General features: G+C 44.9%; 1 protein-coding gene across 2 annotated transcripts in view; it reads right to left on the bottom strand.

The window, feature by feature from the left end:
* nav2a (neuron navigator 2a) overlaps positions 1 to 13,507 on the bottom strand; it is a 60,763-nt gene that overhangs the window by 34,032 nt on the left and 13,224 nt on the right. For both annotated transcript variants that reach the window (XM_030080669.1, XM_030080678.1), the window contains exon 7: positions 302 to 431. In XM_030080669.1, coding sequence (XP_029936529.1) covers positions 302 to 431 — 130 coding nt within the window. The remainder of the gene's footprint in view (positions 1 to 301; positions 432 to 13,507) is intronic.

Here is a 13,507-nt window from a genome sequence, read left to right as displayed (position 1 = left end):
TTACTCTTCTTAGGGCATGAACATTTTTGTGAGTCTCCATACTTCTTTAAGGATGCAGGACTGGTATTACCATGTCATGATACTAGTATTAATATGTTTTCAGCAACAAGAACTGACAGTCTCTGCATAAACCTCAATGGGGGGGGAGCAGCAGAGAGCATTCTAACAGCTGATATGCAATTCCACCATAGAAACCACTGCATTTAGGAGAAAATGACTTTTAAACAGCTGTCCACTGTAGTGACCGCTATGCGCCAAAGGGTTAATGTGAGCGGGTGCGAGCGCTAGTGTGTGGCCTTACCTGTCCGTTGAGGGCCTTGCGCTGTGCGGCGGGTGTGTTGGCATAGGAGGAGATGGAGGAGCTGGTGTTGATATCATCGGTGTCAATGTTGTCGCTGATACCGCTGCTCACTGAGCTGCTGTCGTCCCAGCTAGACACACACACACACACACACACAGACATGCAGCAGAGGACAAGGAAAGGCCGGCTTTAATAAACACACTCTGTTCATTACATTCACAAGGGCAGAGAAGTGCAGTCGGGGTCGGCTGGGTCCGTTAGATGGAGACTCGGCTCCATGTTTAATGCAGATGCCTAATCTTCAGTAGTGAATGTCACGCTCCTTTGAAATAACAGATACGCTGAACTTTAATGACATTCAGCGGTCTGAAGATGCTGCAGTGATGAGTGAGGCCTGCTGTATAATGAATAAAACATAGCAGCGCATCAGTCAGCGGAGGAATTTCAAGGAGGAAAAGTTGCTTATATTAGTTTTACAAAATGAAGTAATAATAAAAATAAAAAATGTATCTGTGCCAGGCATATCTCCCCCTCTGTGGTACTCAGAGTTAGCACTCACTTGCAGGATAAAACAGGTTTTTCAAAGGTTTTGTGTCGCTACAACCATAAAGTTTGATCTCCTGTGCTTGCTTACATTTTCGCTTCTTTGGGTAAAATCATGAGAAAAAACAAAATGTTTGAAATGGTATTTCCGTCGTACAGAAATAAAATTGCAAATGAAAACAAAAAAAGAAAGAAAAGACAATGGATCCCATCCTTCCATTATGGGAGTGCCCAGTGATTTTGGCTTGGGTAGCCACACAGCAGACAACATCGGGCGCACACACACACACACACACACACACACACACTGAATGGGGTTGTCCATCACACGAACAAAGGCTTGTTGGATCGGTGACATCATGGCAGTGGTGGTGGGGACTTCTAACACAGCCCCCCGAAACACACACACACACACACACCCACCCCCACCACAAAATACACACACCACCACTGTTCAAATAGACCCATCTGAACTGAGCAAACAGCTTGGGAGTTAATGTGGGATATATTTATCTATTTGTAAACATGGTGTGTATTATGTGTATTATGTGTGTGTGTGTTGGTGTATGTGTGTGTGTGTGTGTGTGTGTGTGTGTGTGTGTCACAGCAGAGTAATCCATTGGGAGGCAACGTGGGAGAGAGGAAGCAGGGCCAGTTGGCAAACATCACTGTGAAAGGGCCACAGGGAGTGTAATGCTAATGGTCAGTGCAAGACTGGCTGCACCAGAGTATACACACACACACACACACACACACACACACAAATATTGAGGTGGTATTGTCAAGTCGTCTGTACTTTGCAATTGTCAAGGGACATTTCTGTTAAGACTAATGAAACATAAAATACTGTCCAGATCCTCTCGTTAGACAACATCTAGACAAGAAGGGGCTGCAGCATCCCACATCCTCTCCTCTGTTTCCCTTCCTTTCCTGTAACAAACACTGCACATGCATCAACACTCCTGCACTTCAGTCCAACGAAGCATCTTAAGTCAATCTGCAGAGCACAAACCTCTCTCATCACTGGACAGCTCTCAGACTTGCAAAGCTGTAACCTCTGTAACGGTTTGTTTACCACTTATCATCGTGGGTTTGATTTAATGGTAATATAGCACGTGAATGCAACGCTGTGTAGCAACATTAATCGTCTAATGGCAGAAATCCCGGATCTACATCAGAACAGAAATCTCATCATCTTATCGCTGGGCCAGCATGGATCTATCTGTCCACCAAATTTTAGCCAAATACGTTATTTTCACATTTTGAGATATGTTGCCAACAAGCAGAAAAATGGACAAACAGACGGAAGACTGATGAGTAAAATCCCCCTTTCAACTTCATTGCTGGCAGCGATAAATCCCAGTTCAAACAGGAGCAGAGTGGAAATCCACCACTAACAATCACTAAGCAGCCGTGCTGAATGTCTTTCTCCAGTCAAGTTGAAAGCAGCCGTGGTGCAGACAGAAGAAGAGAGGTGCTGAGAGATTTAAACTGACCACAAACGTCCCAACATGTCCACACAGCCGCAGGGGAAAGTCCTGCAAAAACACACACACACACACACACACACACACAGCATACAGCAACACACAAAGACCTAAAAGCCTCTAAAACAAAATTTGAATCAAAGTCTTTGTTAGTAGAAGGAAAATGTCTCCATGACCCACACACATGCATGCACACATGCAAACACACACACACGCACACTACCTGGTCAGGGTGCCTGGGTTGCCGTGGGAACCAGAGTGCTGCGGGAGAATGCCAAGCTGGACAGAGAGCTTCATGACTCCATGCTGCTGAGTGAAATCACCAAGCCAACTATCTCTTCTCCTCTCTCTCTCTCTCTCTCTCTCTCTCTCTCTCTCTCTCTCTCTCTCCCTCTCTCTCTTTCACTCTCTCTCTCTCTCCCTCTCTCTCTTTCTCTCCTCCCACTCAGCTCTCCCACTTGCTGTCTATCTCTCGCTCGGGCTGTGCTTCTAGTTGGAGCTGTTTTGTTGCTTGCTGCATTGATGCTTCATCCTTCTGGCTCTGTGTGTCTCTCTCTCTGGAATGAGAGAGAGAATGGGGCAAAGAGGGGAGGACCTGCCCTGCTGCTGGTAACATGAGCCTCTCTTGGGAGAGTTAACCACTTCACTGCTGTAGCCACAACACTAATAACGGGCGTGTGTGTGCACGCATTCACGCACACACACACACACACACATGAACACACACACACACACACACACACACACCCTAAGTCCTAAATAAGCCACTTTAGCCTAACAGGAATCAGACGTTCTCCACTGAACCAGCAACACAAGTCAAAACCACATGATCACAGGACTCAGGCAAACTCTTCTAAACTGGAGGACAATCCCCAACCCAGTATTCCTAACTGTGTGTTTCCCAGCCTTGGTCTATATGTATGTATGTGTGTGTGTGTGCATGTGTGTGTGTGTCTGTGTGTGTGTGTGCATGGCTGCAATTTCCCAGACAGATCCACCCTGACTAACTGACAAGCCAGTGCAAATTAGAGATCAGGCCAGGCAGCGTGGCCCAGCCCTCAGTCTCCCGCTGGCAAAGCAACCCGCCTGTTAACAACCACTGAGCCCTTTACAGCCAATCACAGGAGTCACTGACATTAACCACACACTGCCCCCGGGAGGAAGTGGTGCCAAACACAGGCCAGCGAGCCCAGCAGCTGATAACTCATTACGTGCAGGCTACAAAGTGAAGCTTTCTTTTAGATCGGTTGGGATGTGTGGCTAAAGCGTGTCAGCGAGCTTGTCATACACCTCGATTTGGGATGACAAAAGACTTTACTTGTTCGCTTGTCAAAGAGGCTGAAAGTCCTGTAAAAAAACCCTCACAGGACAGTGAGAGAAAAAGAAAGTGGCCTCTGTGAACTGACCCGAATCAAGGCATTCCACAGAGGAACCTCGCCGCTCGCTGAGTCCCTTTAGAAATCTTTCTGTTTTCCCAGAGGAGGTCAGGGTTCAGAGGCCAAACCTCCGGACCGTGCTGTTGATCGCAGCGAGGGAGGGTGGGTGACGGGGGATGGACCAATGAAAGAGTGGGATCCCACAGGGCTTAGCCAATGGGAGTGTCCAAGAGTGTCCTGAGAAAAAGGCCATGCTTGTGTTTGTTTAACTTTTCTCGTGTGCATCCCTTGGGACTGTGGCCGGTTGGCCCTGCAATACTGTAAACCCCTGAAAACCCCATCAGGATCTGGCACATGTACACAGGCTCTGTCCCACAGAAATACATACACAGACACACGCCCGCAACAGTGCTCTGAGGCAGAAATGTGGGGATTTCCTGTGTTTGAGGGGGACTTCGGTTCCCCAGACTGCTGGATCATGTAACCCAAATTCTCTCTCTGTCCAGACAGACAGAGGAGGCAGGGCACAGGACTTTCACACACAATCTCTATCTACTTTACACCCCTGCGGGTCGGTGGGATCACAGATGACATCATGGAGAAGCAGACCAATGAGATCTGCATGCACACAGACAGGCTTGGTAGGCAAGGTAAGCTTTTTATGCCCAAGCAACATGCAATTATGTATCTTTGTGCTTTGTTTTGTTTCATTGTGTTATTCTGTTAATGTTGCATGACTTTGTTTTCTGATGGATTGGTGATTAGGTAGATTTAGGCAGACCTGTCTTCTGCAAAGTCCCTAAAGGCATGCTTTGTAATGCACAGCTATAAAAATCAACTTGATTTGACTTGACTTAATAAAAGAGCAAAGGACACAACCAGCTGGCACATCACGATTTCATATCACCACCATCAGTGCTGTGAAACCCGGTTAAATTAAAAAGCTCTGGTTTGCAGTCACAAAGAAGTGTTTTTTTTTTCGACATTGTTTGCTCATTAACAATAATTCAACAATCCTCAAATGTGTATTTTCTTGTCTATTTATATCAAACTCCAATTGCTTATACTTCCTTCCAAATGGTATATTATTAGTGGCTAAGTGTGAATACATCAAAAAAATCCAACCAATAATTCTAACACCCTCAACCCTCATCATATAAAACGTGCTACTTCACAACTTTGAAAGTGACAGAGCGGCAACAAGCTATGATGATGAAAACCCTGTCTCCTTTCCCTAAAACACCATGGTTGTCTCTCAGCAGCTAAATTTTTTTTTTCCACTTTGAACAAGCCGAAGATAACCAGAAAAGCATTTCTGAACTTTTGAACCTCTGCTGTGTCCCATTCCAACATCCCATTTCAAGCAGGAATACACTGAATTACAGAGGTTGGGATGCAGTTGAGTGTCAACAAAGGAAGTACTGTAATTATGACAGGGGGTGCTGGATAGCAGCAGTATAGTGTTATTGTCTATTTCTGTTGATAGCGTATTTGTGTAAATCAATAAATATGAGAAAGCTCTGGGAAAAGCTATATGAAATCATTTTATTTCATTGTAGCACTGGCAAAAAAATACAACAAAAACAGCAACAAACAGCAAAGTCTTTGCACTATTCTGCTGAATCACACTGATGCAGTAAGAATTACTGACTTATTCTTTGTATTTTAGTATCTTCAGTGAATAACTAAATTTAATCAGTACCCCACAACTAAAGCTTGAATTGAAAGGCTATTTTTGTCAACAGAATAAATCTACAAATGCTATGTGAATTAACAGTGGACAGAACCAAGGGGGAATTGGGAGGTGAAGGGGCAGTCAGGACGGGACCAGGCACATTCCAGGCCAGAGCCCAGGAACCATATGGTACGAAAATGACACAGCTGTCCCTGTGCTGACGAGAAATGATAGGACTGGACTGGGCAACAGGCTCAGGAATTTCTCTCTTTCTTCTTCCCTCCCTCTCTTTCTCTTTCTCTCTCTCTCTCTCTCTCATTCTGTCTCCCTAGCTCCCTCTTTCCTCTTTCCCTCCCTCCCTTGTCTGGTCCCATTGTCTTTTGCCTTGGGAAAACATTCGCTATCTGCACTCAGAGAATAGGTCAAAGCAGTTAGATCCCCTGGCTGCTTCTCTTTCACATAGGCTTCTTTTTCACCGATCTCTCTCTCTCTCTCTCTCTCTCTCTCTCTCTCCCTCTCTCTCTCCATCTTTGTTTGATATGTAAACAGCACGCTCCCTTGGAGTCGACTGACTGACCCGGATCCACGGTAAAAACACACCAAACTCTTCACACATGTCTGGCATGCATCACTGAGCACACACGCACAAAGCTCCGCAGTGCCGTGTGCGACCATGTCACAAACACACAGCAAAATTTGAAAGGGCATTGCCACAAATATGTGGAATTTCACACATTTATGCAGACACACTACTTGTGCACACATTGTATAAAAACTGACCTGCTGTCAACAGGTGACACAAAGTGGGGTCTGGCCAGAAGTCCTTGAGGAGGATGCATGGGGTGAATGAGGACAGTGTAATTTCCCAATTTCCCAAAATTTGATCTTAATTAGACAAAGACGGGATGACAGAAGTGATCATTCTGAAAAAATACTACTATTTTTTTAAATAACTGCTCTTTACACTTCGCTGGGCAGCTACCACATGAAGGAAAACTTTGCACAGAATCTGGACTTGTTTGTGGTTCAGTTTTCAGGATTTTCCTTTCAAATGTGGGGCTGGTCAATTCTTTTTCTCTTTGGTCACTGCTGTTTTTCCACAGAGCTCGATGTAACGTTTCACTGCTGCTTCTCCTTCTGAACTTCTGTTTTGGTCACATGCTACATATTGCACTTTCAAAGGTTCAAATTAGTGCTTCATATACCACTGTGGTTCTTTCAGGGAAATTGAAAATATAACAAGCACATCCAATTTTGATGTAATAAATGATTATTTCTCATGGAAACAAACTCACAAAATGTGATTATAGCAATTAATTGTACAACACTTAGACTGACTCTTGGCAACGTAGATATTTCAATACTAAATCATCCACAACAGTGACACTCACATATGGGGCTGCCTAATTAAATGGGGGTGTGCAGTCAATTGTGTGTATTCGTGTGTGTGTGACACGGAAACCCTGGCTGTTACTAAGGCTTTCCTTGAGATCACATGGCCAGTGTGGATAATCAACTCTACTCTGTCACTTGTAAGCTCTGCACAAACCTGCCCACTCTCGGACTTTCTGCTGCCGCCTAACTTCACCAAAAAAGTGTGCCTTAGAAGAAACAGATGCTTAAGACTTACCTTGTGCCATGCTGCTGTTGGGAAGCAGGGTTCAGAATCACACAAACCATCCACTTTAGATGAATGCAAATTAACTTGAGTCCGACATGCTCTGCTCCTCAGCGCTCGCTGTCAAACTACTTTATCCCCCACTATTTCCTCCTGGCTGCTTGCTTTATATTCCAGACTGGGTCAAAGACATGGAACTGAGTCTCTGCCCTCCTTGTTTTTCATCAAAAAGTGCAGATTTCTGGGCTCAGCTGGCTCCGTCGGCTACGGCACATGACATCCAGGGTTCGAATCTGCCGGCAGACCTTTGTTGCATTTCACGCCCCTCTATCTCCCAATCTTTCTTCCTCACTACTTCAAAAAAACAGGGAAAAAAAAAACGCACCGAAAATAATCCATTTAAAAGAAACTGCATGCTTACCAAACACAAAGACTTTCATATAACAATTACGGGTCCCGTATCTGCAAAGTTTGGAACTGAGAGTGAGTGTGTGTGACAGGGTGATAATAAAGCCCCTCTATTTACCTATGTGAGAACCCCACCCTCTTTGGTGTTTAATGTTTTGTCTGTGTGTGCGTGTATTTGTGTGTGTGTGTGTGTCCTGGGGCGAGGCAGGTGTGCTTGTTAAAACCCCTAGGGGGGACAAATACTGGTGATACAGCAGTATCCATGGTTACCAGAGCATCAGCTATCTTAGGAGCTCGTCTCTTTCTCTCTCTGATCTCCTCCCAAACAAATGTGTTAATTTCTCCTCATCTTACCCGTATCCTCTCTCCCTTTCTCGTCTACCAGAAGTTTCCCTTTCCATCTCTATCTCAATTAAAACTTTTGCCCTGACATGCAGCAGTGCCATCTCCTCCTACACACATCTGGGTGAGAAAATTTCTCTCTCTGTTTTCTCTCTCTGTTTGCATGTGATTGTGTATGTGTTATAAGGTGTAAGGGCACTGAGCAGCAACTGGGGTACGTGGGAGTTCGGAATAGCGATGATTATGAAACATATGTGAGCTCAAAACCTATACCGAGCAGCCATGTCTCGCAGAGGACTGCAAATCAGCCTGCCTAAGACTGCTCCGGCATGCCCTGAACGCCTCACTGGCCTGGCTTCATTACAAACACACACCGCTGGGACGCAGCACAACGCTGCTCTTGCATAAATATGGCTGGGAGCGATCCACTGCATTTAGTATTCTAGGAGATTCAAGAGCTGTATGTGTGTATGTGTGTGTCTATGTCTGTGTATAAGCATGCACACAGTTGATTGCATATTCTACAGTGTGTGTGTGTGTGTGTGTGCGTGTGTGTGTGCGTGTGTGTGTGTGTGTGGTGGCAGGAGATAAGTAAAGAGCAGACAAAGGATGGGAGTGGCTGTTATGTTTCTCAGCTCAGCCCAAAGCAAATGTTTTACTGTAGCAAAACCTATAAGCTACTGTAGCCTTGTGCTGTGACCAACAGACCGTATTAAAAAATAACATGTGCAATGCTCTCTGTGTTTAGATCAAAACATAAGTAGCTCTATATGGCCAAATTAAAAAGGAAAGAGTCCTGAATGATGCAGGCATGATGCATGCCTTGATCAGTTCAAGTTCAATCAGTGACAAGATGCATCATTACTCCAAGTTTTATCAAAATCCTATACCATTTATGAGCTTTCAAAGTTTGAATCTTTGAATTTTAATAATACTCAGGCCAATTCATTGTAAAAATTTGAGCACTAAAATGCAGAATACAAAATGTGACATCCATGCAAATTTAATCAAAATCAGCATAATCATAATGTTTTCATGAGCAGACAGAAACATCCGACATGTTCAGTTGAATATTTGCATACCGCTACCGAGCACCCACTATGGTTGAAGCTACCAGAAGTGGTTCAGCAGCCATATTCATAAGGACAAACAAAGCAGAAGAGGTACAGAATATGCTTGAAAAAACCCAGTGCACTATAGGTCATCTAAGTGGTTTTGCTGTCTAATGGTAATAATGATGTTTTACAAAAAGTCCTATTCATAATGTAAGACAAAATAATGTTAAGCTGGTTTATATAACTTGTTTGCTAACAGCTAACTTACCGAGCTGCTGCTTAAGATATTTTAGAGTGGTTGTCAAAAAAGTGGTTGTCTATTATCAATATTTATGTTATTACTGATTTAAGTTGCTGCTTAGGCCAAAATGTCACATTTGATAGCTCAAACTCTATTGGGCAGACTGCCATAAAATTTAGCAAACACATTTATGCCATCCACAGGATGAGCCCTGTCAAGTTTGGTGACCCCATTCTCTCATGACTTTTTCTCCACCCTCAGGCCAAAATGTGCAAATCCCATTCTCCCACTACTTGCATTTTCCGACATGCAGCAAGTCAGCAGGGCACGAGTGTTAGAGAGCCCCTGCTTGTTCACAGCACATTCATTTGGGAATTTTGGTCCAAAACTCTTAAAAGCTCTGCTAAGTGAAAAACTGTGAGATGTGAGATGGTTAAGCCAAATATAGGTGGGCCTCCCCTGTGCTGCATGGCAATAGTGACTCTCATTTCCCCTTAGCCCTTGTCATCTGGCCTGGTGCCACCATCCCCGGTAACCCAACACTGAGTAACCTTCTTCCCCTCTGCCATCACTGACCAAACTCTCCCGGCATTTCAGAGCAAGGGTCGCATGACCCTCATACAATGTCATCGCTTACAGGGCTGTCTCCAAGCAGGACAGGACCAGGGATGGGTGCAAATGGGGGGTGGCTGTGGGGGTGAGTTGGAGGCCGTGAGTGGAGATTAACCCACATTCTTATGTGTTTTTCCATTATCATACAAATAGGAGTTCTGGTTCTAGAGGGAACAGAATCGCCGGTTCATGAAATCACATGAAAAAAGAGAAGGGAGAGGGAGGAGACCAATAGAGTGATAATTATTATGTTGGATGCCTGGAGCCAAAAAGGGGCGGTGGGGGATGGGAGTGGGCAGAGAGAAAGAGAGAGAGAGAGAGAGAGACAGGTATAGTGCCAGATGTTGGCTGTACCTGAGGAGAAAAGTTGATGAGGGAGGGTGAACCTCTCTTCCCCTACCTGAGGCCAACAGGGAACCTGTTCAAGTCCAGACAGGAGAGCTAACTGATTAGAGCCTGTGTGTGTGTGTGTGTGTGTGTGTGTGATCCAGGGTTTTGATAGGGTGTTCCAAACAACTTTTTTTCAGTTGCAGGTGGGATTACAACCCCACCTGGGAGCGAGAGAGATGGAGGGAAGGAGGAAGAGAATATTGCAAATCATCAGAGGCGCCTCCGATATCGTGCACAACACACACACACTCACACACACAAACACACACACACACACACACTCAAACAAACACACAGGCACACAGATAAGACTATGCAGACATATTTGAAGCCTTCACAAAAGGTAAGCTACATTTTGACATGCTTGGAACGGCTATGGACTTGCAGATATGCTGTACAGTCAATCCAACATCTAAACGTTGGCTAAACTGGAGGAAGACTTCATGTTTACTGCGACAGATTATCTTGATCATTGGCCTCTGCTAGGTCTTCTGCAGTGCATGTTATCTGGAGCTAAGGACAGACAGGGAGATACTGCATGGTCTGCCTGTTGCCTCACTCACAGGAAGGAGGTGCACCTGAATATTTCCCTCTTGACTAGGTTTGCTCTGGATCAGCCAACCTGTGTCTGAGGGACCCCTGGGTGCACCAGCCTGCACCCTCAGGGAGCTGCTCAGCCTGTGTGACGCCCAAAGGCTCAGTGTGGCTCTGTGTTGTCTCCGCAGCTCTTCCCTCTGTGCCCGTGTGCTGCCGGGCAGAGGCTTGGTGGTGCCACAGACATTATTCTGTAATGCCGGGTGTTTCTTGGCTTCAACCTCGCGGTATAGGAGGTTTCTCTAATCTTGTACCTGTTGGCTGTGCTCTTCTCTGCTCCTGACTTGTCTTGTGGTGCGATTTCAGTTCCAAATTACGTTGCAGTTAATACACTGTTTTCCATTATTTTACCAGTCGCCTAATTAACAATGTTGCATTCAGTTAGTCATGAATGACTGCATTTATGTGCACAATAATGAGACTACTGTCTACTGCCAGTGCTGTGAGAAAAGCAATAATCTGTTTATGCCATTTCCATCATTCATTGTATGAACTGACATCCCCGCATAATAATCCTGTTTGCATGGCATTTCTATTCTCCAGAGAGAACTGTGGAAATTGGATTTTTTTTATAGGGAAAACACACACACACACACATTGTTTCTTGTCACAATAAAATTCAAATTAACTAAAACAATTACAGCTTTTGCTCTACCGCACCATTTTGTTCATTGCAGTAATGGGCTTTCCTCTTTTGCAATTAAGAACGGCACGCCTCAGGTTCTACTTTTGAGAGGCCAGTTAGAGAGGAAACCTCACATGGAGTTGCAGTCTAACAACCTGGCGTTTTTGTATCCCCCCCCCCCCAGATTTCCACTGTGCTCCTTACACATCTTGGCATAAATGATGCCATGCCAAAAATTACCAAATGGAATCCCATTTTTCCCAAAAGTGGGGAAAAAAATTTGTTCACACCCAATATAATTACCACTCCACTGGAGCATAAGTCACTGTACTCGATCTGCTCCTTCACAAAAACACAAAAACAGGGCCACTTAACACACACTTAACCCCACTGAGGCTGTCTGTGTAACAGGATCAGTTATAAATCTCAAGCTGAGTGGGCCGAGTAGTGCTCTCATCTCTCCTCTCTGTCATATATTCTGTTATGAGATAGAGAAATTATATCTTTAAACCCTCAGCAAACAGCGAGAGTACTCTGTCTCTGTCTCTCGTACGTACACACACACACACACACACACACATCACACTCTGACAGCCACAGCGTGTCCATACCACAAAGAGCTTTTCTTTGTCTGGCTCAACAAAGGGAATTCAAATCAGAGGACAGAGCGTTATAGATTGCTTCCTCTTTCTCTGTGTGCAAAGATAAATGACCAAAAGGCATAAATATACACCTAAACACACACACACATTCACACACAGACACTCTGGGCTACATGAGTTGTCCACTGTCTCTATTTACTCAGCCTAGTGGGCTGCGTTGTCTCATGACTCAGTGTGATTTCTTGGTAAAGGTAGCACCAGTCTCCACCTGCTTGTTTACATACATTTGACAGTCAAAATGAGTCAGTCGGTAAAACTAGTTTTGCACTACATCAAGGCTTTAGGCCAGTCTCATGATCGGTCTGTGACAGCGGCACTGATCAGTTTCAGGTGTCACATCTGTCATGCAACAGACGAGATAAAACATCCTTTAGAGTGTGTTGCTTTTCACTGTATAAACCACATATGTTTCACTCCTCTGACAAGACCTTTTCTCGGTAGTCCAGATTTGTTCTAATCCTGGGGCTTTTAAAGTCTCATCGGTTTTAGGAAGATTCAGTCCTCCCTGTGAACTACGACCCTTTGAAGTTCCTGAGCCTCTGGTCCATGGGTCACAGGGTTTTGTCCCAACACCAGAGTGACACCCAACACCTCTCCCCACCCCCACACACCCTGCCAGCTCAGACAGGCATAGCTGCATCACTAGAAAGAGGACACGAAGACATTAAAACTCGATCTGGTTTATAGGCGCTATCAGCAGGGTTCCTTGCCAAGTGAGTAAGCACTGAGCTCAAACGCCTCTGGCAAAGACCAGAAGCCTTTAACTGTGACAGTCGCAAACAGCAAACGTTGAAAACACACACAGAGCAAGGTGCTTGGCTGTCCAACCCGCCCCTCTTCCTCCACCTGCCCAAACTGCACCATTGACCTCCCTCTCATGTATTAAATTAGCCTCATCTAAAACAACACAGACCAGTCACCTCTTTATCCTTAAGCACTGCTGGCTTTGGTTTATTATGCAAATGATTTTATTCATTGCTTCCCCAACTCTCCTAATTAATCCCAAACTAAAACCAGTAAGCACATTTATCAGACATTCCTGGGGTCGGGACGTTGGGGGAGGTGTGTGTGTGTGTGTGTGTGTGTGTGTGTGTGTGTGTGTGGCGTGGGGGTTGCTAGGTTCTCCTCATCCCCTCTTCTTTTTTTAACTCTCCCCTCCCTGTTCCCTTCTCTCTAATCTTTAGAAAATGATAATGAGCCCATCAGAGGATCATGAAAGGGCAAAGTGACGACACACAAATTTCTGGAAAAAACATCGCGTCTAACCTACCTCGCGCAATTAAACCGCTTCGAAAAACATGAAAGCGCAAAATCAAACAGAAGAGGAAAAATTCCCCGGCTTTTATCATTTAATTGCTTTCCAGTGGCTCTGCTCTCTAATCAACACAGTGAACAAGAGGAGAAAGGGAGGTGAGAGGACAGCGAGTCCTGCATGGGAAGGTAAAGACACAGAGAGAGGAAGGAATCAGAAAGGGGAAATGAAGGGGAGGGTGAGGGGGTGTTAAAATGAGAAAGAAGAGAGGGACAGGATGTGTTAAGCCCCACCTAAGGGCTAGAAGGGTTTGAAGTAAAGAAGGG

Source organism: Myripristis murdjan, chromosome 3 (assembly GCF_902150065.1).
Source record: "Myripristis murdjan chromosome 3, fMyrMur1.1, whole genome shotgun sequence".
Lineage (NCBI taxonomy): Eukaryota > Metazoa > Chordata > Actinopteri > Holocentriformes > Holocentridae > Myripristis > Myripristis murdjan.
Note: the sequence above shows the minus strand (reverse complement) of the source record. Positions and strands in the feature narration are given on the sequence as shown.